This window comes from Thunnus albacares, chromosome 19 (assembly GCF_914725855.1).
Source record: "Thunnus albacares chromosome 19, fThuAlb1.1, whole genome shotgun sequence".
Taxonomy (NCBI): Eukaryota; Metazoa; Chordata; class Actinopteri; order Scombriformes; family Scombridae; genus Thunnus; species Thunnus albacares.
In genome coordinates, this window is record NC_058124.1 from 13,798,223 (window position 1) to 13,825,524 (window position 27,302).

Sequence of the window (27,302 nt, forward strand, 5' to 3'; positions counted from 1 at the left end):
TTCCATCTATAATTCACTCTGAGACTAGGTAACAGACGGCTCTGAATAATCAGAACAGATCTATACATCTTGAAGGAGTGCATGGAACAGTGGTTTTAGTATCCAATTCTACATCTGACATTTGCCCCCCTGACAGCCCCTTAAATTAAATTTGAAAAAAATGAAGTTTTCCTTGCTCGTCCTTGAAGAGGATAGCAACAAACCACTCTAGACTGGATTCAACTCCTGGACATTAGCCACCTGAAACACTTTTAAAGCTCACCTTTTCCAAGTGCTGAAGTAAATAAACAAACAACAAAAAGTGGTCCAACCATTGAGAAGAATCATTTTGTGCCATGAGCACTTTCTAATTACCTTTGCTAAAAACGAAATGGGCACACTGAAACAATACAGATGATGCAACTTTTCTGGTTATCAGGGAAATTTTCCTGCTGCATCATCCAGCCTAACAGGCTCGAGCAGGAGAATATTTCACATATACAGTATGTATACTGTAGCTAAAAGAGAGTAAAGCCTTACAGCTGAGGTGGAAATACACAAGGGGGCTTCATGATGTAGCCAGCATATTAACTCTGTTGAGTCATCATCACTTATTCACCGTATAGCAAACCTGGATCGCATCCAAGCGTCTGTGTGTCATACTTAAAAGAAGTGCTTTGTAATTACATCACAGCACTAGAGCCTCAATATGACTCCGATGCTAAAGGGGAAATCAGAGTTTTTCTCCCTCTCTGAAATAATAGTAATTCATTGTTTGAGTCTGTGATCTAAAAGCTGTGTTTGGATGCAATATAAACCACTAAAAAGCCATTAGCTGTGGTTAGCATAAAACAACACCTTGGCTGCATAAAGGAAAGACTGCAAATAATCAAACCAAATTGAGTCTGTTAGTGTGCATGTTTGTGTCACTGTGCAGATGGCACACCTACAAAGTCTTTTTCTGTATCAGTTGTTCAACCTGCCAACCAGAGGTATATAAGTGTTTGTGTGTGTTTCTGTATCTGTGTGTATGTGTGTGTGTGTGTGTGTGTGTGAAGGCGAGAATAAAATGGCTGCCATCATTTTTGCAAGGCCACGTCCGTGTCTGTGAGCAGCGGTCTGATGCATTTGACCCTGTAGCCTGAGAGCTGGGAGGAGGAGGAGGAGGTGGGAGAGGGGGGTGAGGGAGGGTGGGAGAACAGGTGTGAGGCAGGCTGGTGGCTGGGCAGATGGCCCCTGGAAGTGCTAGCTGATGCTGTGGAGCCTGGACCACAGAGAGTTAGCAACTAACATTAATACAAGCCTGTTTATACAGTGTGCACAGACGTGCATGCGGATGCACCAAAAACACACACACACACACACACAAACAGAGTGATAACCTGCAAACAGCACTTATCATTTACCCTCCCCTCATCACCAGCTTTGTTTACCTTTCATTTACTCCTTCTCTCTCTCTGTCTCTCTCTCTCTCTTTATCTCTGTAAACACACACACTCCAGGTAATGGTCTTTTCAGTCAAGTCACTACTTTAATGGAAGTCCCAGTGGTTAAAGAATGGAAAGAAAACAACAGATGACACAGAAAATGACAGTCGGGGTAACCAATCGGACCAGTATGATCACTGCAATCAATAATACAACTATAGATAATGATGATATTAAAAAACTCTTGACAATACTGAATCTTAATTTTGATTTCTTATATTGGCCTATTGTTATACAAATATAGGTTAGATAGGCATAATTACATCCTTAATGAAAATAAGGTCTTTGATTTACAGAAGATAATATATATATTTTTAAATACTCTTCTTTTCTTTTTGGTATACATTGCACATATCAATGTAATATACGCATATTTTATTACTTTTTACTCACTCAGCAAATGTTACATCTGCAGTGGGTCACGCTTTTACAGTAAGAGGACTTAACAATCACCCTCTTGGATGTCTACAAAGCTTTGCATGGGACTATTTGGCATGCGTAAAAAATGTCCAAAACCCTGTGGGTTTCCAGGAGATATTTTCCTTCCTCTCTAATCCGAGCCGTGAGAACAGTCGGGCATCGACAGCAGGTTGTGCCCCAGCAGCCTCCCTCCCAAACCCGCATGTCTCCTCTTTTCCCAGTCGGTGGAAAAGATTCCCACTTGGAGTAAAATATAGCCCGAACCCTTTAATTTAAACCCTACGGAACTCCATTAAAAAAAAAGAATCAGTTTTTTGTTTTTTGTGTTTTTCGGTTATGTTATGATGACAAAGTCGCAGCGGGTGGAGATGGAAAGTTCTCATGGATTTGAGGAGATGCGTTTGACAGTTGTGACAGGGCTCTGGAGAATGTTTTCAAATGCAAACTCTGAAATGCAAAGTCTCTCTAAATGCTTTCCAGGACGCCCGAGCAGAGGAGAGGAGAGGAGAGAAGAGAGGAGAGGAGAGGAGAGGAGAGGAAAGGAAAGGAGAGGAGAGGCGAGGAGTGGAGAGGAGAGGAGAGGAGAAGCGAGGAGAGGAGAGGAGAGGAGAGGCAGGGGCGGATTCCAAAGTAGCTGCATCCAAAAATCTTTCCACCAAAACTGAAAACATCCACAACCACAGTTTCTTGGAACAGAATGAATTATGACAAAATAATATTTTGTTGAGCTGCTTTAATAATGTGTTAACCTTGGTCAGGAAATTTTGGAATATTGGTTCTGTTCATTCAGCGAGAAGGGACTAGTAATTAGTGAAATCATGTGTGATTTTGATTTTTTTTTTTTTTTTTTTTAAACCTGCCTCAGCAGGGGCACAACATTGTCTGACCCGGGCTGAGGAGTGGCGACATACGCCTTCCTACATATAACTGATAATGTCTGTGCCTTCTGGGGTTTGTCAGCTGATGTGAGGTCTAATTCACTTAGAAATGGGTCGTAACAAGTCGACAGGGAGTCACTAAACTTGATCCGTGAACTTAAGTTGCCTGTTGCCCAAGAACAACTCTCCATCCAGGGCTCAATCCCATGAATTCATATCTGTTTTTATGGAGACAGCGACAGCTGCAAGTTGGTGTCCATATTCAAACAAACTGAGCCGGTAATTTCTACGAAGGCAAATGTTCTTTTTATAATATAAACATGAATAGTTCCTCTTAAAAAGTGTCCTTAGACACAATGATTAGTATTAGTTGATTTTGTTATTGCTGTTTTAAGCAAGAGGATGTTAGTTGCGTAATGTTATAGAGCCAATATGCAACTTAAATTTCTTTAATGGCAGTAAATTCATAAAACAAAAATTAATTTTCACTGGTTTTCCTGAATCTCCCACTAGAATAGAATGTGTTTGTAACCATAACATACACATTATATATATTATGCAAACAGTGGCACGCATTGTTCGCTTGTGCGATAGATTTGTCATCGCAGGTCATAAAAACAAAATAAAAATATTTGATTAAATATTTCATGAGATGAGAATGTGATTGTTGGAAATATGACTCGTGTGTTTTTATACCGATAACTCCACATCTGGAGCGCCACAAATGCTTACTTCACATTAAAATATATGAAAGAAAAGCACAAATCGAAAGTGTGAAATTCTTGTAAAGCCCAGCGGACATTTCATGTATTTTTATTATTTTTAGCACACACATGTCTATATGCGGTCACAAAACACTCAGCCAAGACGAAATTGGTAGATATAGTCAATATGGCAAGAGGGCAGTTAAAAAAGACCACTTACACTGAAAGGAGTCAGAAATTCCCACCATGCGGTATGTTGATGTGAGAGGGATAAATAATTTCCAGTCTTTTTGACTCCGCGCAAGGTCCCCTCGATGATCCGCTTGTGTCGGGAACACGAAAGCTACAGAGTCCAGCCAGCTCTCAGGGGCTCTGGCGGTATACTTCCAGCAGCTCGGAAATGTGGTTCAAACTCCGACAAAAGAAAAAGGGCAGCTCACGGCTTGCAATAAGTGATCAGTCACTGGGGAAATTCAGGATGAGGGAGCCAGGAGTCTTGTAAAAGCGCAGAGGCAGAGAAGGAGGAAAGATGAGAAAGAGATGGAGAGGGGAGGATGCTGTAGCGCGCAGGACAGCCGTCTGATTTCTACCCGTCTTTCACACTTTCCTCCAGAATCCTTTAAGCGTCGAGTCGATCTAGATTGTAGAAATCATTTTTTTTTAATATGAGAAGATTCACGCACACACCCTCGGTCTCAGCTCCTTGTTTTCTGCTTCTCCGTTGGCGTGGGGAAGAGGAGTAGCGGCACTCTGCCTCCAGTCGGCGATGCGCAGCAGAGCCAGGTGGCGGTGGGCGGGACTGAAGCGCTGCTGAGGAGGAGGAGGAGGAGGAGGAGGCGACTGGGCAGCAGCCAGCATCTGTATGTCCTAAAACAGGTTGGAAAAAGCAGGGTCAGGTCAAGTCGAAGTGTTTTCTGCTGTACCAGCGGCTAACGAAGCTTTTCGCGTCAAGGCCTTCCAGGGATTTTTTTTTTTACCAAAGGGCACAAGCGTATCATAACATATGATTTCGTTAAGAATTAGTATATTTTTGCTTTATCTGTTGAGTCATTAGTCGTTGGACCGCGCTTTGAAAGCCACTCACATAGACAGCAGTGGAGTGTCATGGACAAGAACCAACCGAGTGCTTGAGGACCTGTTTGGCTGTTGTGTGTATGTGTGCAAAAAAAAAAAAAAAGGACTGCGTGATGCATGTCTGCACTTACACACACACACACACTCACACTGTATCTCTATCTCTCTCTCAGCTGAAAAAGGCACAGGCAGGCTGGCCTGCAGTAACCTAAGGCAAACACTTTCCCTGGACCATCTGGAAGTCATCTCGCCTGCAGAGCCAGTGAAAGCACAGAGCAGAAGCTACGTTTACAACTCGGTGATAACAACCGGTCCACTTGAACTGCATGGTTGAACAATTCATGCACCATAGCTTGTTCATAACATCTCATAAATGAAAAAAAAAAACGATTCTATTTTTCTCTGCAATACCCATATACATGTTGACCCTTTGGCTAAAGCAAATTAACATTATGGTGGTGGTAGCAGCTATGACTAAACTTCACTTAAAAACACACAGAATGAGATGATTTTCACGTGTGCCCTCTGTGAAGCCTGGAAATTAACTGCTAATATCAGCGGTTGGTTATTTTCATGAAAATGTGTCATCAAATCAGAAATGTTCATCGAAAACACATTATGCAATCAATGAAAAAAATGAATTCGTTTTTAAATGCACTTCATACCGCTTATGGAGAATTGTCAAAACTCAAGTAGCATCTACTGCTTCTGTCTGTCATGTACTGTATGTAAAACATTCAGTGAATTATCAGCGTACCATCACCGTAGAGCTCATTGTTCCCCCAGTATGATCTCTGTGGGGAAAAGATGATGCCATTAATGGCAATTGTTTGCAACAGTGCCATTGTGCATTTCTCTCTTTCACTTCATCTTTCTCTCTCTATATCTCTCCCTTGTCATCTGGAGTGCTTCAGCGGTGGGTTGCATTGTATTCTCAAAGGGAATATGGATGGATACAGTCTCTGGCACTCTCGCAAGCATAGAGCAAGGACTCTGTGCTCTACCTCCATTTTCCAGTCTGGATCCTTTTGTCAATCTCTGACAAAGGCAGTGGGCTACCCAGGATGTGTGAATAGATATGGGGAGAAAGGGTGAGGGATGGAAAGGCAGGGAGCAAACGCTGAATGATAAGAAGAGAGGAAAATGAGGCATGACCAGATTAAAAGTTTTTAGTGTATGTGAGTCAGAGGAAGGTCTGAATCAGTCATGAGAAAGGTCAGGATGGGTGCAGATGTAAAGAGACCACTCTTAACTCTCAGCAATCCAAGGTGGTTGAAAAAAGCAGCGTGGCTGTGAGGTTGCAGTCACTCCTCGCCTATTTGTGTCCTTTGGTTTGTTCCCGGAGAGCAAGTTCTCTCATGACAATCACAGCGAAACATCTTGACGGCCGGAGGCACAAGGATAGGCGTTGAGGAAACCTGCAAGGGAAAAGAGAATAGGGCAATGATCCGTGTATGTGTGTGTGTGTCCTGTGATAACGGTGCGTGAGAGCAGGAAACACACAGTGCCTGTTTTTGCTGCAGGGGTTCCTGGAAGTCAGCCGCCCAGTGTGATCGGCGACATACATACACACTCACATGTGAGGACACACACACACACAGGATACCTCGCCTCTGAAAGGGAAAAACATGCTGCGTCTGATACATGTGCACACAGACAAGCAGACTTCCTGCATTTTCCCACCTACTGGGCGGCCACCTGTAACACGGTCACACACAAACGCACACACGCACACGCACACACTCATATTATATTCATGGGGACAAAGACAGAATGAGACAAATATAAGTTGGGAGTTGACAGTAAACAAGTGCCATTCGAACCCCCGTAATTATCTGGCATTGGATCAACGTTGCCTAAGGCCATGTAGCTACTATCAACATCATCAATACCACTGACAAAAGGAAAGAGGATAAGAAGAGAAACAAAGTAGAGCTACTTAGTACTGCATTTTCTGATTTGTATGGACAGTTAAGATAAACAGGTCAAGATTGAAGGAAAGGATTTTAAAGTGATAAATGTTTGCATGGCCTTGTTCTTCCCAATTGAATCCCTTTTAAATCTTTTGAACTTTTGGAGCTAGAGATTCTTGGGTCACCAGTTTGTAAATATAATGATCTCTGAATGAATTTTACAATATCTGTAGCGCTTTGGTCTCCAAAATGGCCAGCGAAGCAAAGTGTTTGTCTTGTCTGTTTATTATAATAGCATTTATATTTTAATGGGGAAGTATAATGCACATTTTCAGGTCCATATTTATATTCTGGTGCTCTACTGGGATATCTTTGCATGATTTACATTTACCTTATTTATCTTATAATGGCTCTTCATGCAACCCCTCAGTTCAGCCTCTGTCTGAAACAGGCTGTTTTAGTTCCTGTTTTTTTAAAGCCCCCTTCCTGATGAGCCCATTGTGTTCTGATTGGTTAGCTTCTGGAAACCTCTCAAATTCATCCGTACATGTTCAAGGCCGAATCCAATCTGAGATATGCCAGTGGACAAGGGGGTAGGGATGGTTGGATGGGTGTGTGGCCAATTCTTCTTTAACATAGGAGCCCAGATTTTGCACCCATTACCACAAATGACGACCTTCCAGTTCCTTATGAGACTGAAAACACCCCGTCAATTAGTCTGCATTGTGTAAATGTCATGTTTTTGGAATAGAGGACATTCATTTCTGAATGGTAAAATTCCTCTGCAGACTGAAATGTGGTGGACAACTAATTAATAAGAGAAAATTGGGGTGCAACAGCAAGTATCATGTTCAAGGTAGCAGTAACTTTTGGAGTTGTCCTCAAGTGATTCAGCAGGGACTGAATACTTGATGAATCTGTGATAGAAAAAAAAAATGAAAGTAGCATTGATGGAGACAGGGAGTGCCAGTCTGTCAAGGGAAAAACGTGGCTTTTATTGAATGCCCTCAAAAGGTTAATTGGTTAGTATGTGCACTTTGAAAGAGGCAGGGAATTTTTTTTAACTGCCTCAAATTTAATATCTGAAATATTGGGGGGGATTTTTGTTTAACCTTAGATATTTCTGCCACATGGCATGACTCCTTGATTCTATCATCAACATGCCATTAAATTTATATATATGTTAAATTATGGCTCAATATTCTACAACTCATGAAGGAAGGAAGTGTTAGTAGAAAAAATTAAACAAATCAAACAAAATCCCAAACCGCCCTTTGATAGAGATAGAAAGAGATTGTGGGAGGGAGGAATAGAGACAGAGCTGCATGATGGGATAGCAGCTGCAGTGCAGCATCTTATGCAGGTATAGTGTCTGGAGAGGGATCTTACTCACTCACTGGGGGATTTTGGAATTCAACCCACCGTCTGGCTCTTAGCAAAGGAGAAGAACTAAGTGGGCGAAAACTGACAACCTTGCCTTCTTCCACAAGAATGTAAATTAGTCTCTCCAACTTCTGCAGAAGACTGGCTAAATTTCCTGACAGCATGCAGACATGCAAGACAATAACTTTTAAATCACAGTGCAGACTAGTGATATCTTATTATGTCATGGTAAATTAAAGGACAAACTCCATATCTACTTAACAAACAGATAGGTTGTCATATTAACTAATATTAAAATTTGATGTAGGGAATGTTTTCATATGTGAATAAAAAGTGTGCGGATGAAAGAAAAGATAGGGATATCCCCACTGTATTGTCTTTTGGTACATCAAACCCCAAAATGGCAGATATATACGTCTGTCATTGCTCCTCTACTGGAGCCTGGAGGGTATCCCACAGTCCTTTGAGGTGCTATAGTTTTCCATGTGCATTTGATGTGAACACGTGAAAAATACATCTCCCCGCTTGCCACCTCACCGCCTCTCCCTTCCCTTCTCATCATTCCTGTGCTCCCTCTGGTCGTAGAATGAGAAAAAAGAAAGAAAAATTGACAAGATGCAAGAAGTGTTCTGTTGCTTTCCTCGTCAGTCGGTCTGACAGAAAGTCTGTTTTTTTTTTTTCGAAGTGAGCGGAACCTCTGAAAGTTGAGTCCTGATTTTACACCAGGGATGATGGAATGAATTAATTTGCCAGGACGGGACCATGTTTTAACAACTGGAAGTGTACTCAGTCAATGAGACCTTTACAACACATCTCGGGAGGGTTTTCCAATTGCGTGGGCAAATTAAGAAGCCAGATATACTTTACATTACATATCCTTGGGATTTTTATACACACAGAAACTCAGTACAACTCATGCACACAAATATGTGGGCATGAAATATTAACTGTTCATAGACATAGCCTACTTAGACATGTACCGAAGCTCCCATCTTACCCATATTGTTCATCCAATACGCAGTATCTCATTTATGGATATGCAATATAGGTATTTCCTTTTCTGTGAAGGTTTTGCCCTTTGTAATTCCTACCCTCATAGCTTCCTTTCGACAGCTGTGCTAATCCCTTTGTTATAATGTCACTCGGTTGATGAATCATCTTGTGAGCCTCTTGATGTTGGCGAAACAAATGTACAGTGGAATTCAATTGATGAAACTACTCGTCAGCTCAGAAAGTAATTAACCACCTAACATTACTCCTTTGTCTTGGGAAACAGAAGTGTGTTCTTGACGCGGTTTTCCACAGACTCAAGAACACACTTTCACTGTTTATGCACAAGGACACATTTAATGCCTTTAGGTGTATGAGCAATATAATGAAAAACATTACATTCATTAACATTTCACAAGATTGCCACGGCAGTGGTGACAGAAATGTTTTTCTTTTCACGATTGATTCATTTCTTTTATTTTTGTCGGTGATACTGATAACTGCATTATATATGATTCCACAATAGGTAGCAGCACAGGTCCACAGTATATGCAAATTGTCTACTATGAGTCTTTGTACTATCTAGGTTCAAATTAAAATTGACAGTGACTCACTTTACTGAGGCATTGCTTCCTTCGCTATTAGCTAATGGACAAAAAGTCAGTGTCCTGATTGTTGCTACTGTCTCCTCACTCTGTCTAACCAAATAAGACTTCTTCTGTGGGAGCCTGTATTTATCAAACTTCATGTCAAGTTGTCGAGGGAATAAGCGCACCCCAGGTATTGAATCTACAATGTTGTACCGCAGAATGCGATTTTGTATTCTTTTGCTTGGATTGAGAACAACAAATGCACTGTGCAGACAGGATGAAATGGATGAAAGGATGAAATGTGATAGGAAAGATAAAGGGCAGAAAGGGGGAAAAGGATGATTGTGAGGAGAAAAGAGAGGAGATGACTGACTCAGAGAGGGGGTGAGGAATGTGTACACACAAATAAATATTAAGACAGTGCACCAAACAGCATGTGTCTACAGTAGTCATGCCTGCATACTTATGTGGTTGTGAGGCAGTTCCTCTACACATGTATGTATAATAGCTGCCAAAGGTTGCTGTGATTGGCAGCGATGCCCCTGGCCCCATCCATCATCATCACCCACCTTGCTATACCTCGCTTGCGGACCCGACTTCCCAACTTCCCCCAAATCATTGACCAGATGGCCCTCGCCGATGCTTGCCCGCTTTACACACCTGATATGAAGCTATCCGTCATCTGATAATGACCAAGCTTTGGCGGTCCCCCAGCTGGGGCCTCTGTTGCAGCACTGGGCACTGGCGGGTATCGGGGATGGGTGGTGGTGGTGCACAGCCTGACTGCCCCTCTGATGGATTAGTGCCAGGTAGTGTGGCTGGGGAGGGGCTGGGGGTGCTGAGGGGTGTCCCCTAATAGGATTCACAGTCATCCAGTGGACCATGGAACAGGTGGAAGCAGAGAGAAGGACAATGGAGAGAAACAGAGGTGTGTATGGTAGGACGCAGTACAAAGAGATGGACGTTAATCAGAGGAACGGCAGAAATGTAAAGAGGAGGAAATGGAGGTTGAACCACTGCAATACACCAAAACCTGAGGAAAGACAAAAGGGGACCATCCTTCAAAGAAAAATGACAGCATCAGTCATTTCAGCAGATGCCCCAAAATGACATGTTTACATTCAAGTGACAAAGACATCCAGCAGCTGTAGGAGTTATGACTGTTGTAAGTTATGTGGACTAACTTGTCTCCAGTACACCATTTGTGCACTCCATTTCCAATTGGTGACAATATAAGAAGCATATTATTATTACATAGTAATAAATTCTGTCATTTAAATACTTTTTTAAAGGATCTTGTCCTTATGTCTGGCATGATAACTTGATTAAACTGTTCAATGGATGTAAAAATAGATCAACTAAGATATAATTAATTATTTTTGAAGCTGGAAGTTTGATTGTATGATGGAAGTATGATTGACAAAAATGTGCAGGACTGTGATTGTCTCCATATTCAGGTCAATCACACAGTAACCAAAACAGACAGAGAACTTCCCAATTTTAATAGCTTGTGGTATGGATGTACATCCCAAGCAAACATCAGTCCCATATTGTGCCTAACTATAGATTATGTAAAACATATTCAGTATTATACCAGCCTGTTATCCCATACAGTATGTTTCCAAATATTCACTAAAGTTAATGGGTATAAAATTCACATATAAGTCAAAACTGTTATACTAGCCCAACCTAGCTGTGGATGAGATATTTGCCAGCAAGAATATTTCTGTTAGCACTGAAGTCATTTTTATGCCTTAACCATAGTGGTGTCAGGTCAGAAAACAGTTTCAATTTTGCAATAGTTATTTGTAAAAGTTTTGGAAGGCACTGATACCACCGGTATTAGATTAGATAATGCATGTGTTGTTCTGGAGGTCAGTTACAAACAAGGTATTTTGTGGTTTGATTTTGAAGACTTGATGGATCCTGTACATGTTTGCATGACTGAAACAAAGCGATTGAATGTGAATGAAGATGCAATGAGAGGACAGAGAAGAGGGGTAATTTCCTATATGATGACAACCACACTAAAGCTGACGCAGTAAAATAATTTTACCTGCTGTGCAAATGAGGCCAAAATACCTTCAGTTTGCTAAAATGATTGTTGTCCAGACATAGTAAGGATTGTGTTTGGCTGTAAATAATGGCTTTTCAAACAGTCACATACAATAGTTTACTTGTTAACAATATCTCGGTGTTGGGGTGATTGACAGGAGAAAAATGCCTTAATGGCTTATGTTGAGCCTAATGTAGCAGTGTTTCCGTCTTTACACATGCCAGTGCACAGTGAGGGAGGCTAGCAGCATAAATACAGTATACACACATGCACACATACAGTACACATACTACTGCTCACACACACAGACACACACACACACACACTCAAAGACCGGCAGTTCTCATTAGTGGAGTCAGTGTGCTCTAGGCAGGCAGGGTCCCTGCAGCAGTCTTCGGGAGTCAGAGGAGCTATTTGTCAGTGGAAAACAATTAGCGGGGAATGATCCGTTCCATTGGTTTTAATGAGTACAGCCGGGTCACTCTGCTCACAGCAGCAACACGCAAAGGTCATCAAAGGCTGAGAGCGACGCACACCCAAGTCACATTTATACGTAGGCACACAAACACACAGGGCCCACACACATACATACACACTTCTATTCATTTTCACCTCTTTCGGCTGCTTCCAATGTGCAACATGCACATACTTGTGCTCACACAGTGATGCAACCATAAACTGACAAATGGACACACCTAGCCACCTCACCCCACACCCATCTATTTCCCATCCATATCAAGTAATCCATTTCCCTTCACATCGCTGCTGGCAATGAAAAGTCATTATGGTATGTGAAGTCTTGTAGGTGGTTATTGTGCATATATGTGACCTTGGACAGTACCAATGCCTTAATGATATATGTAATGCATACACAATGTTAGTGTGGATGGTTAGCTGCAATATGGTAGCTATAGTAACATATGGAAGAGCTATACACCTTTATTTTCCATTTCAAAGGAGAAAAACAGCATATGATAAAAGCATGTCAGTAATGTGCAACACAACCTCATAATGAAACGACCAGATAGGTTGATTGTACTTGTACTCCAGAACCACCCATAGTAGTGTTTTTTAATATGATGTCTCTATTGGCAGTAATCATGAAAAATAATTATGTTTTATGATATGACAATGCTGTGGTTATGGTCTGGTTAGGTTTAGGCACAATAACCACTTGGTTAGGGAAAGATCATGGTTTGGGTTAAAATGATCCCTGGAAACATGGTGTGGGTTAAAGTTACTTCCTTAAAGTTACGCAACCTTTGTCATCATGGCAACAGTAAACACCATGATGATCGAAGTTACATGTTTTTACAAAAACTGTCCCGACTCACAATGGAAACATGACACTCACGGTTGGAAATGGGAAGCAAACAGCAGTAATAATAATTAAATTTTGTCACCTTATACAGTACTGACGTCATCTGAACAGCATCACTTTGCTGGATCATAATTACTACAGCTGCTAGATGGCGCAAACGTAACTATAGGTCGTTTCTGACAGCCGAACTTTTGACCTATACTGTTGTTTTTCTTGTGAGAATGGGCTGTAATGGGAATGCATGAATGTCGACTAGCCAACTGCTGACAATATAGAATACACTACGCTCTGGTCTATGAATAAAGGTTATCTGTTGTATATCTAAAGTTTGTACCACTATACAGGGGCAATGGGGTAACAAGTTAAGATGTATGTTGGAGACTTTATTAAAGACTAACCTTGAAATATAATTTACAAATTAATTTGATTTAACTGTTTCATGGCTGTTAAAGACAGACTAACAGAGATAATTAGTTACTTTGGAAAAATTGAATCTGTTTGTCTGCAGGTCAAACATGACTGATCACAACATGCAGGACTGACTCCACATTTAGGTCAATCATACATGACCACAGGCACATGAACCAAAACAGAGAGAGGACTGCCTCGTTTTTAAGACATTGATTAGCCAAACCACACATTTTAATTATAATTTAACACACATAAACCAAACTGGCTTTTGCATTTTGAAAGCTAAACACACACAAATGCAATAAAATCCCCCTCCACTCAAATGTTTGACCTTAACTGTGCAGAATGATGTATTTGCAGAGTTTGACACTAGAAGGCTGTTTTCACAGTCATCTGTTGATAGGGGAGAGTCTTTCTGTGCTCACCTTAAATCTAAGTTCAAGGCATGTGCTTACGAGCACAATTTGTGACATCACAACGATTGTGGTCTAGTATGCAACTTACACAAGTGTGTTGTGGAGACTTGTAATCTCATGTGCACAAACACTGAGAATGGACTTTTCATTGAAGTAGGAGGCATCTTACATCCAGCAGTTAAACTTTTAAATTGAAAAATATAGTATTTGCATATTTATATAGTAGATTCTGGATTTCTCAATGAGGGAGACGGAGTAGATGTAATTTTAAGAATTACAAACCAGGCAATATGACTGTTTTATGGAAAAACTACATCAGACATAAATTATTATTCAAAGCAGAATATTATATATGTCTTATAACATCTCTGGAGGGGATGCTTAAGATTTAAATACTATAAATATTAAACTAACTTAATATACACATGCAGTGTATTTCAATAACACATATTTTAACATCCTTAATTGAGGAGATCTATAACAGGCTATAGTGTCAATTCAGTTGTTGAACTGGGCTGATATAGACCCATTTGAAGACAGGCTTTGTTTAATGCAACCATGTATTAATTTTACATGAGGTGCATTACTTAGCATTTAGCTTACATATTAAATCACTCTAAGTGCTCTGAGGCACTGACCTTCAATTTTGCCCACACAAAACATGAAAAGACCGTTCTTTCTGTCTGCTGATTTTCTGCTCCTCCTGATTTCCCTCTCAATACAAAATACTCAAACCCTCATTTAGGTTTTTTCCATCTGCCCCCTTCCCACCACGCACAGATGTATATGTGTATGTGTGTGTGTACATACTGTATAGTGTGTATATTCTACTTTAAAACATCCCTTAAAGTGTCACAAAGATTTTTTTTTCATTTAATATATGATCTTAAATGCCTCCATCTCCTCTGCGCACCACTACATAAAACAACCACAGTTTGCTCTGTAATGGCATTTCAGACACTGGGGAAATGCAAAATGTTGAAGAGTTATGTACATTACAGTATAACAGGACTCTCACAGTCAGTGTGTATTAGCTTTGGTTTGAAGAGGAAAAGAGACAGAAAGAGCAGCAGAGTAAAAGAAATGGATACCACCAATGGAAACACACCAGGGTTCATACAGTGTTCACACAGGAAAGGGTTGTCCATCAATATTGCCACTTCACTGCATTTAATGGGCACATTAAATGAGCAACGGCCATTTAGCAAAGAGCCCACCTGATGGAACCGCAGTCCCGAGCCCTTCCCCCCATCCCACACTGAAACCAGTGGAAAAGACCTCATAATGGCTTGTGAACGCTGTGACAAGTAAAATGGGGTGGTGGTGGGATTTGGGGTGTTTAAAAGGGAAAGATCAGCCCAAGCTTTTTGTAGTTATTTCTTAATACAGTGAAGCTCAGTTTCATTTTTTGAATGTTAATGTCTCACCTTAAGCTAAACAGTAAAAAACACACAGAGTGCAGTGATGTCATGGAGAGAAATCCTGGAGCTTGTTTGTAGACAGTAATTAATAATAATTCATAAAAAACAAATTTAAATAGGAGAGGAGGATAATGCCACCTGTTTTTTATTATTAATGTAGCAAAAACATATTTATGTTATTTATATTCTCTGCCAACTCATAAAATTAATATTGATCATTTCCTTTGTTTTCCTACAATATCCATTCCTTGTAGTTATTTTTGTGGTGCGGCAACTCAAAACACAAATTAAGGGAAACACTTTCCACATGATAGAGAGAGTGTACTGTACTGTAAATCCCTGATTCCAAAAAGTACAGTTCAGCAATTGCCAGGTGGAACGTGAAAAGATTGTGGAGCAGCTCAGCCCACATACTTGTGTTGTAGGAGAAATTACAGGGAAATAAACATAGAAATAGGCTCACAAATTGGTGTGAGGCAAATCTTCAATACATTTATTGTCACTGTAATTAATTAACTACCACCAACCTGAGTCACTAGTAACACCTTAACACCATGTACTGCCATTGAGAGTGTGTGAAAACTAGTAGATAAATAGCGCTATCTAAAAGTACTGGATAAATGGTTAAGATGTGCAGAGTCTGATAAGTGGTAATAGTAGAATTACAACCTGACCAAACCTACTGAAAAAAATCTAAACATCCACATTTCCTGGATCACTATGTTTTGTGTGTATAATATTGTAACAATACATACTTTTATATAATTAAGAGTGTTAAATATAATCCAGTTTGAAGTCCATTCAAAAGAACAAAATTGAAACATGACGTGTTAATGAAGGGTGTACTTTCATCATCCATCTGACATAGCTGCAATGGCAAGTCAGACAAAAAAGGTTAAGAACCACCGGCGTAATATTACGTTTAAGGTTAGGCAGTTTTGGATAAAAATGATGGTATTGATTAAATACCAAAAAAATTCACCATGAGACAGGATGCTATTGGTTTGCTAAGGACATGACACTATATACTGGATCAGAATTATGTTAATAATATGACCAGCATTATATTACCTTTAAAAGATATTCATTGCTACAAATTATACAGATTCAAAGCAAAGCTTGAAAAGTTCCTTGCCAGCATTGATGCTGCTACTTTGGTAACGCTAGCGGACATTTGCTAACATCCTAAAGCTACATTAATGTTCAGTTCTAGCTACATAAAGTAGCCATCTTGAACTTGAAAACATGCATTTGGACAACTGTGTTGCCTTACAATAACAGCAAAGCAACTGCAAGCTAAATACACAACACATTAAATGTTTACCATTGTTATCTACAGCATCCTCAAGTACAATTAAACCCACCTGGATCATGGGAAAGCTTACACCGTCGTCATCTTAAAAATCAACTAGACTGTTCAGGACCGTAAATGTTGCATCAGAGGGACCAAATCAGCCAGAGGGACCAACTCTCACAAGTGCAGTTAGGGTTAAGGTTAGGATTAGGGTTAGGCATACAATGAAGAAACACAATGCCTACAAATCTTGAGTTTCGCAAATCGTCCCTCCAGCTGATCCAATCTACAGTAGTACCAACCATTCAGGACCTGCATGGAGAATGAACACAGGACAACCACCTGCCCTCTGATTGGACAGTTTGACTCTACGTTTGACCAATCGGATTCAGCTGTAAAAACAGGGTCAAAATCTGTACTCGTAACTTCAGTGTCACACACAGTGTAGGAACTTTGAGCACTGAGTTTCACACACAGTTCTTTGCTTTGAATCTGTAGGGAGGTGTAGACAAAAGCACTTTGATTTTCATAATGTCTTTGTGGAACCTCACCACGGATATAATTTGTTCAAAGATTTTTTTTTTTTACAAAAAATAATCAAACATATTGACAAACTTGAATTTCTCATGCAGATTTTTTTCACAGGTTTAAAGGTTGATTTATAGCTACAAACTTTGGAATTGTGTGTGAGCATCACTTTACAAGCTCAAATTCTTATCGACCTTGATTTGATCCCATATCTACAGAGTCACTATTTCACAGTAGTAGTAAGACCATTTCCAGACGTAAGCTGCTCACTTCAGCTATTGTCGCTTTAATTCTTTGTTTGTTGATACTCTTTTATGATGAATGTGTGTCTGATGGCATCAGTGGTTTTGTGGTGCTGTCCTCTTTCTTTCTTGCTCTTTCTCTACTTTTTTTCTTGCTCACATACACATACACCCGCAAAGTGCATCAGTGAATGAAAGGATGTGTCACGGCAATTGGAACAATATAATTAGAAGTGCTAGAGAGGTGGAAAGTGCTTTATGGTGATAATGTGGCACAGTAATTAAGGGGAAATATCATGACCCTAGTGCCCACGGCATTTTAAAAAAGAGTCATTTAAGCCCGAGATTACACAGTGATTGTCAAATCAATGGAGGAGAAGGAGGGGGGAAAGAAAGTGGAAAATGAACCTGTCGTGATGGGGTGCATCGGTGATGAAAGAGGCAGGTTCAGTATGCATGTACACATTTGCATGTGTGTGTGAACGTGACAGTAAATGGACTTGCTGATATGTGTGCAGGTACATGGATTTATATCATTGATTGTATTTTTCTTGCACTTTATAACTGAATACAATAATCATAAATGACCAGATTTTCTGCACTTCTGCTCAAGTTTTGTTTTACTATATGAGGAAATGTTGGACTGTATTTAAAAAAAAACTACAGCACAGATGCAGAGTGAGATTACTTACAGACTTGCAAATATATTTTTTTCCATATCATTTAATATTTTAAAACAAATGACAGTTTACTGTATATGTGTTGTGTTATTGCACTAATATTTTGACATGCCAAGCTGCAATTGCAGAACAACCACAACTAGCAGACAAAGGAGAGAGGGGAAAGAGTTAGACAAAGGGAACAAGGGAAAATAGAAGGGGAGAGATCTTGGTAATGACAAGCACTTCACAGTTAGATCCGACCTCCCTCCACCCACGCACCCCGATGAGATAATTCTTCCTCCAAATTGCAATCAAAGCTCAGAAAAACACTTGAGGAGCAGGAGCCCTTTCAGCCATTAACTCGCCAGGTCCTGGGGTGCTGCTTTTTAAATATTACATTTCTTTGAATGTGTTTTGTGAATATTGTTTTTTTTTCTTCTTAATTAGTATTCCTTTTTCTTTTTCTCCTCACCTCATCATCAGTGCTGTTTGGGAATTATTAATATTCAAGCTGAGCAACTGCATTGACAAAAGAATAATAAAAAGTTTATGCACTTAATCACCCTTTTTTCCCCCCAATCCCTTTGCATGACCTCACTTGGCAATGTTAGACAAAAGACCACATTCACAAGAAGGCTGCTACTTTGGTCATTTTCTTCTGGTTACTGTCTCACACTGAAAAGGACACTGTGAACAACAACAAATGATGTATGTTCATTAGACTGTAGGAAATACAAGTGGGACCAAATACAACCAGCCCAGACAGCTAATGTCATTAAGGACACACCTTAAAGGAGTCACCACTGTTGTATGCAACAGTGGGAAATCATATCCAGTCAAAGAAATGGCTTAGTTTACAACCATCTTCTGTATTATTTCATACATCCTGGCTCCAATTTGAGAGCTTAGCAAGACTCTGGCAACATAATATAACCGATGTCCATTAACCAGTGTGGTCATCCAGCTCTTCAGGACATGTAGGCGTGCTGATGAGGAACATCATGAACATCAAGCATAATCTGTCCAGAGGAAATGGTGGTGTTTCAGTGAAAACACTGTGTGTGGTTACATGGAGGAGATGTCTGATATAATGTTTTCATGTATAGGTAAAATGTGAACAACAGGTCAGTGCCTTTAAATCGCTGCAGAAATAAACAGTATTCGTTCAGGATAATGCAGTGACCCATTTTGACGTTTTCATGACTCACGCATTGATCCCCAAACAGGACTTGAAAGACCCTGAATGGCAGACAAAAGAAAGCTCAGACCTCTGCTTTAGATTTGGTGTCAAGTGGCTCTATTTGTCATAATTATGTGGTTGTAAAAGGAAAGTCTAGAAAGGTCTAATCAATCTGATTTAATTAAGTGCAGTCAGTCATTTGAAATGCGCAGAATAGAATTAATAAGCACATTGTAAATTTGCATTTATACCCATGTAATTATGCCAATTCAGTAGCCTCACAAGCACATTCAGTTTTTTTTCAAAAGAGCAGCAAAGCGACACAATTTCTCTCTTTCTTTATTTGATTCTGAATCGATATGCAGTGAGAGGAGTGAGAGTGGCTTAAATAATAAAGATAGCATGTGTAGTTTACTGTATGAAAACCATTGTGGACATGTCTGTTGCACTGATGCTAGTGGGTAGGACACTGTACTGGCATATTAGCATGTCTGTCAATATGCCAGTATCAGCCATCCCAAATAATGTCCCAAAAGGGCAGAGCTTTTGAATGATTAAGTTTGACAAACATCATTATTTTATGAGCAATTATATAATTTCCAAGTTAACTGTTCAAATCTTACTAAATCAGTGCTTCAAATATTCATATTTTTTAAGATTTTCAGCAATATTTAATAAAAAAAAGCAACTTAGATATCAGTAGCTGTGTCTGCAATGTACGGCTATAGATATACCACATCTGGATCTGGTCTGGCTTGCATTGTGATGATTGGATCTCATCTGGATATAAATGCAATTCTTATAGCATGACCACAGTCTTATAAAAAATATGCCTACTGTAAGTTGAAAAGTCACCAAAAACTACACCATAAGCACAGTGGCTACCTTTGTAGTCTTACCTAGTAACAAGTGATTTAAAAATGAATGAAGCCCATACATGTCATCATACAGATAATGTATCCACAATACAGATCATATGTTGATATTAAATGTAAATGTGCTCATAAAAAAGTGTTTGCCACTAGATTGGAGCAAAAACATGTTTCCTAAATAGAGTAAGAATACAGAAATCATTCTGACCAGCCGATGAAGAGTCTTGGGGAGTCGGGGGAGGGGAGGGGGAGGTCCTGACCTGAACTCCACCAAGCATTAGTAAGTGGAGGAGACACTGGATCATTACAGGTCTATGAAGCTCAGTTGGTGTTGCGGGAGTTTGGGGAGGAGGGGGGGGGCACCTCAGAGGGAAAGAGAACGATCAGTGACTGGCACGCTGGATAGATGGATGACTGGGTAGTGGACTGGATGGTGAACTGGCTATACTGGCTCACTGACTGATTGACAAGGTGACTGACAAGGTGACTGTTTATGTGGGTCTTGCATGGATGACTCTCTGAGATTCACTGAAGCATTTCCTCTGGAGAGTGGCCGGCATGTGGAAAACTTCCTCGACTTTCCCTTTGACCTGTTTTTATTAGAATACGCTTTGCAGAAAACATCGAGAAACTCTCGGTTACGGAAGACAAATGGCCTCTTGAGAACTTTAAAATAAATAAATAAAACACCTCTACATTTTAACCCAAGTCTGTCTCTGTTTAAACACTCCTGCTAATACAATCTAGTAGTGGATTTTCTCACAGTCCAACTTTGCCTTTAGTACTGATTTTTTTTACACCTTTTTTTTTCATGGATATTTTTTGAAAGCATGTCAAACATAATTTTACATGCTGCGCAGAGAAATAATGGCACACAAATAAACATCACAGCCTTGCCGATACAGCTTACCTGCCATGGAAACAGCTGAAATTAACTACCTCCCACAAGCCTTTGTTCTATTTATGTGTCAAATTCTGCTTGAGCAACTCCTCCTCTCCCACTGAATACCATATGGGCATGATGCAGGCCCCTGCTCTAAACAGATATTACACTTTCCGTCACAAGTAGTGCTGCACATCTGTCATTTAACAAAGAAACAGCTGAAAAGTGTGTGTTTGTGTGTGTGTGTGCGCGCGCGCTTGTGACAGAGATAAAGAGATTCGTTGTTGAGAGAAAGAGAGAGAGAGAGGGGGAAGTAACAGTTGTTGAAAAGATGCCTACGAGGATTTACTGTATCTTACACATCTATGTTTTTTTCTTTCTCCTTGATATCAGAACGCTGCCTCGCACTCCCAAGATTTCCCAAGCGGCGTCGAGTCATTTCCAAGCGGCTTCCTCCATCTTGCCGCTAATCAACAAAGTTAATTTGTTTCCCCATTTATTTTTATGAATCCTCAAGCTACCACACTTTGGTTTCTGCTGTTCCACAATATATTTCTCCAGCTAACTGGCAAAAGCTCTCTTCATTTATCAGATCTACACAGCCGGCTTATTACAAGAGTTCTCTTATCTGTCATATTTCCTTCCAGTAGCGCTGCAGTGGTTACAAATGGGACTTAGTCTATCTGGCTTGGAGCTGATGAGGGGGGAAATGAAATTATTGCGATTAGATCTGACCCATATGCTGGAGCGCTCGGAGTGTGTGTTGATGTGTGTGTGTGTGCGTGTGTGTAGTGTTGGCAGAGGTAGTTTATTGTGTTTGTGTGTCTCACACTGTGGTGGGTGGCAGTGGCTAGCAGCTAGATTAAGGCATTAGGCGGTGCTTGCCCCAGTGAAGGTGGGTGATAATGAGAAGCAGATCTTTTTCAATTGGTAATATCAGGTGATGCTCTGAATTGCTCTGTTTCACGTCTTTCTTCTTTTTTCTTTATTTCTCTTTCCCTGGTTCTCTCACTCATTTTTTCCCCTAGTTTCTTCTTCTCATACACACACACGTACACAGAGACACACACTCCCCCTTTCTTTCTTTCTTTCTTTCTCTTTCTGTGAATAATTGAACAGCTAGCCTGGGCCAAGGTTTAGCGCTATCATCCAGTGTGCCATCTGACTGCCAATCAGTTGACTCATCTACTCTTGTGGAGAAAACAAACAGGAGGGCACTGATGCAAGCCAACAGGCGGCACTCCAAATCCTGAACCAACAGAATGAATAGTATGCTGTTATCTGGAGCAATCCGAGCACAATGGGAGAAAGAAATGCATTCAATAGATAGTAATAAATAGATTCAGGTTTTTCTTAGACATAAACAAGTCAATGGAGATCTGACTCATAAGTATTCCAACAGTGATGATTAAGTTAAGAAGAGATTCTCCACGGGGAAAAAAAGAAATTGCTTTAAATGAAAACCCTTCTTGTTGGAGGATTAGTTATGATTTGACGTGAACCAGTAGTTGTACTGAATAATACAGAGCTTTGAGACTGAGCTTCTGGTTCCACTTTCCACCATATATCAAGCCATTTTTAAATCTGTTCCACAATATACAATATTCCAGACATACCTGTGTGACCCTCGCACTCCCTGCACAATTAGCCAGGATGAATAAGGAACTATTCATTGCTCTGGGTAAAGCAGGACAGGGGAAGTTTGTCCCTGTTTTAGTTATTAGTTATAAGTAGCTGCATGACCCTGCTTTAAATCAAAAGATGTGATATTGGGGGAAGGAAAGTTTCAGAGGACTCTGGCTTGAGACATTGTAGTGAAAGGAAAGAGAGCCAGACTGAGAACTGCTGCAAATGTAACACCAACAACACCATACTAATAATAGTAACAGTAAAAACAAGATAATTCATAGTAAGATAAATAAATTACCTACCTGAAATGTACAATGATATGAGTATGTTTTAAAGGAACACTTTAACCAAAAACTGCAGTACATCAGTCCAACAATCTTCAATACTGAATGAACAAAACTCAACCTTGAGCTCATTGCAGTAAATGTTGAGCGCCACAGTTGCCTTTGTGAGCCACTGATCAGGACGGAACAAACCAAAAACTGATTTCAGGTTTCAAGTGCAGGCACAGGCCTGTGATACCATCCTTCTAAGGGAACTGATAATTGTCATGATAATTTAGAAAAAATAAACACTGACTATATTTGTAGCAGAAATGGGTAACACTTTTTGAAGCTCAGTGGAGCTCAGCAGAGAGAAATGTGTGCACACGTATGCAAACACACGCACACACACATACACACCCACAGCTGTGCACTTCTATATGAGACTATCAAACACATGCAATCCTACACAACCCATTCAAAACATGTCTTTGCACCTCAAACCCCCAAATATTCAACTATGTCCACACGCAGCCTCACACCAGAACACCTCCCTCCCTTCATCTCTCTGTCTCCCCTCAGAAAAGATCAAGGCACTGCACCACCACTCAAGCTGTCACCTTAAGGTGCCCTCTCCATACTTAACATGGCCCGATCAATAATCATTGGCCGGGAGGACACAAGGGCGAATAATGAGCAACAGGCCCAGGGGATGGACACACACACACACACACACACACACACACACACACACACACATACACACACACAGACAGACAGACGTGCGAGTATCAGTTTTTCCCCTTGATATCAATTTGTTGTTCTCTACTTATTATTTCAAAGCCGCTCTATTGCTCCACCCATTCACCCCTATATATACATTGATGTGTCGGTTTACATGTGTGACCCCCAATACACACACACACACACACGTGTGCACACACACATGCACATGCAGATAGACAGAGAGCAATTTCTTTGGCTTACGCAAAGAACTGCATTCTGAATCAGAACCAAGTATTGAATCATTGGTGCAGTTTTACGGCATAAAACAGATATTACTGATATCAGATCAAATCAAAATGTTTCTGAAATGTCAAATATTTTATAGTAATAACAACAAGAAACTTAAAAAGCCTTGCAGGATGAGATAAAAGGGTGTTATCTGTTTATAGTCAATAGTATATAATCAATTAGTTGACTATATATAGTCATATATATCATATAGTCAATTAATTGATTAGTTGATCATTTGAAAATGAATTGTCAACAATTTTGATAATAGTTTAAATCATTTATTAGAGTAAAATGCCAAACATTGTCTTGTTCCAGCTTCTCCAATTTGGTTATTTTCTGCATTTCTGTTTTTATTTCTTTTTAAAGTGAATATTTACTGTTGATTGGACAAAACAAAACATTTCAAGACATAACCTTAGGCGCTCTGATGGACATTTTTTCGATTAAAAGATTAAACATAAAAGTAAAACAGATGAATTGAATGAAAATAATCAGCATCTCAGGCCCCAATTCTATTCTATTCTACGTATTAATTTCTTCTATTTTCCCTTGAAGCAACATGAAGTAAATTTAGAGGTTTGTATCATATTAAAGGTCAAAATTGTAAAAGTGGATGTGCTGCAGATGAATAAAGCCTGTTTCTAAGCCTGTCCACTGCTTGTTACAGTGACAACTGTTCACAAAACATACATGGGAATTGGATTCCTATGCCTGGTTGTGCCCATATTTTATTTCTCTGTAATGGCCTTAATGCAAGTGGTTCAATGCTGCCGTTCCCTGCTCATTTCATTTGCATCAAGTCCTTGGACAAGACCGTCCGCAGTCTCTCCAAAGCAGCTTGTTTCTATCATAATGGGCTACGAGGCATGTAAGTAGCGAACAGAGGAAACATCAATATTTGAAACCATTTTGAAAACCATTAGGCTTGTTGAGTGCATGCGCATGTGTGTGTTTTATTCTGGCCATTGAGTAGTGAGAGGTTAGCGACTGTTAAGTAAATAAAATGCAGCAGGGAGTTTTCGTACCAAAAATCCTTGATGCAGAGGGAAGGCAGTGTTGTTTTGTTAGTCTGTCTGTATGAGAGTCAGTTCTGGAAATCTAAGTAGGTTTGGTGCATTTTTTTTTCTGTGTTTCTTTGGTTTTATATTCATGAACAGTCCTGCCTCTATGAGTGTGTATGTGATTTTCTTTCTGAAAATATGGGCTTATGTAAATGTGTATGCTCACTTCCATGCTTCTGTGTGTGTGTGTGTGTGTGTGTGTGTGTGTGCATGGCGAGGCAGATTAGCGTTTCTTGGCCTCTAAGTGAGCACATCTGCAGTGAAGGCTTGACATCTGGATCTCACATTTTCTCCCAATGCCACTGCTCCCATTGAAAATGAGCGCACAGGAGAGAAAATAGGAGAAGGAGTGAGGGGAGGAAGTGCTACTCAAGCAGAGAGATAACAAGTGTTCCTTTTAAAAGGACAGACCACTTTCTATACTTAAAGCCATCTTTCCTCAGAGCTCTCACTGCCCTCTTTCCCTCCATTCAGACACATTTTATTGTTCATATTCAAATTGTAATAGTTATGGTTTCATATAATCATGTGAACAAATATGTGGACATTTATTTTACCACAACCTGTCTGGGCTGAGAAGAAAAATGTGTCTGTGAGAACAAATAAGCCACCTCACAATTTTTTTTTAGAAGATACAATATAGATTGCTGACAAAACATTCTCACCTCAAAGTCCTTTCAGTAGCTGCTCTCATTTTATATGAAGCTTTCAGTCATATAATATGATCTTTATCAGCAAATGAAGTTTGCCAGTTGTCACTGTAGATGTTCGAATTTCTTTAAAGATCCCATCCAGACATTTAAGATATATAAAAACAGATGTAGGTTTTCCACAAAAATGTTAAGTCAGCTAGTTAAAAATGCTTAAAATTACATCTACTCATTCTTTCTGGTTAAAAAATCTAGAATTCATGAATATGCAAATATGTTTTGTTTTCATGAACTGCTGGATGTCTCCTACTTCACTGAATCCATTCTTGAAATTTCATTGTACCTCAATTGGGTCCAAATAAGTGATGTCACAAATCATTCTCGCCTTAGACTCAAACATCACAGTCGAGTAACAGTAAGAAAAACAAATGTTTGAGTGGACTTCAAGGATTTCTCATCCATGTTGGCTTAACGTTGAGATCCAGAGTCATTCTTCACCTTGGAAACAGCAGTTGACAAAACAAGCCAATCTCAAGGTCCATTCAGTAGCTGTTTTGGAGCTTTCGATCATATTGAATGATTTGCAGAAAGAAGAATGAAGATGAACATCATGTGATATCATAAGCTCCCAAACAGCTATTAAATACAATATATTTCCTCAGTAACTGTCTTGTTCTACAGTATGTGGCAGCAGTTAAAGAAACCTTTACTTCAGTTTTCTCATTTATTTATTGATACAGACATCCACTATTTTTGTGCTGAAATTGTTTCTTTCATTTGTTTTATTCCCTTATGCCATGGCTGTCACACTTCATCATCACATCCTCCACTAATATTAATCTGTATCACACACACAAACTTGTAATACTACACTTGTGAAGACTCTAACATATCCTATATTGTAACCTTCACCATAACCGCTGCATCTCTAACCCTTACCCTAACTTTAAATGCTTTATTTGCAGGAAGTGATGTAAGTCTCTCTTTTATGATGGCGTGAACAGAATTCTGCCCCCACAAAATGATGATAAAACACATAAAAATATAACACACGCACACACACACATACACACACACACACACACACACATGGCATGGCAGCTTTTCAGCTGGGCTGATTTAGTGGTTACAGAGTCAAGCTCTCTTCGCTCTGGGACAGACAGTTGGTCACAGAGCCCATCCAAGACCCATTTAGCCCTCTCACCCAAAACAGATGTCAGAACACAGGCCACAGATACTCCCTCTCTCTCTCTCTCTCACACACACACACACAGTCTGACCTCACAGCCATATGAGATACCTGGGGGATACTTCCACTTGATGTACAGTGAAACTGTGCTTCACACAAACATGCAGTAATATAGTAAAACATCAGTTTTAGCAAATTACTGGCTAAATTAAAACATTTGAGACATTTAAATATATGTCTGTTTACTTTAATATAAAGCTGTTTAGGCACCTGGAATAACATTGATTGCATTGTATGAGTACTTGATATTTTCATATTTGCAGCACATTTTCTCAATGATTTAACAAAGAAAAATGTAAAAAACCAATGACATTTGGAAGACTAAGTTATAAATGTTTGGTAAAGTTTAACTTAACTTCAACTCTGGTTGAAAAAAGTCTGAAGGGCAAGAGGTTCTCTGTCTTTTTCCTTCCCGTCTTCCTCTCTCCGCTTTTCTTTGATCACGATACAAGTATATTCACTTCAAAAAGTCCCCAGGCCTTCTCTCCGTTTCCCCTCTCTCTCTTTTGTCAACCCCCCCCCCCCCCCCCCCCCCCTCCTCCCACCTCTCCATTCCTCTCTTGCCACCATCCATTAGATGACAAGGGACCAGTTCAGAGTCCGTATCAATGCCCATCTGGGTTTGAAGTCTGTCTTTCTCTGCCTTCCAGTCATCCTCTGGAGTTGGTGTACAGCCGTCCATGACCGCCCCACTCCCAGTCCCCTTGACTTAGGAAGGTTTCTGGGACT

At 40.0% G+C, this 27,302-nt stretch overlaps 1 protein-coding gene across 4 annotated transcripts in view; it reads right to left on the minus strand.

The window, feature by feature from the left end:
• Positions 1-4,240, minus strand: part of runx1t1 (RUNX1 partner transcriptional co-repressor 1) — a 58,543-nt gene extending 54,303 nt beyond the window's left edge. For all 4 annotated transcript variants that reach the window (XM_044336278.1, XM_044336276.1, XM_044336277.1 and 1 more), the window contains exon 1: positions 3,689-4,240. In XM_044336278.1, coding sequence (XP_044192213.1) covers positions 3,689-3,716 — 28 coding nt within the window. In that variant the 5' untranslated portion in view covers positions 3,717-4,240. The remainder of the gene's footprint in view (positions 1-3,688) is intronic.
• Between the last annotated feature and the right edge of the window lie 23,062 nt (positions 4,241-27,302).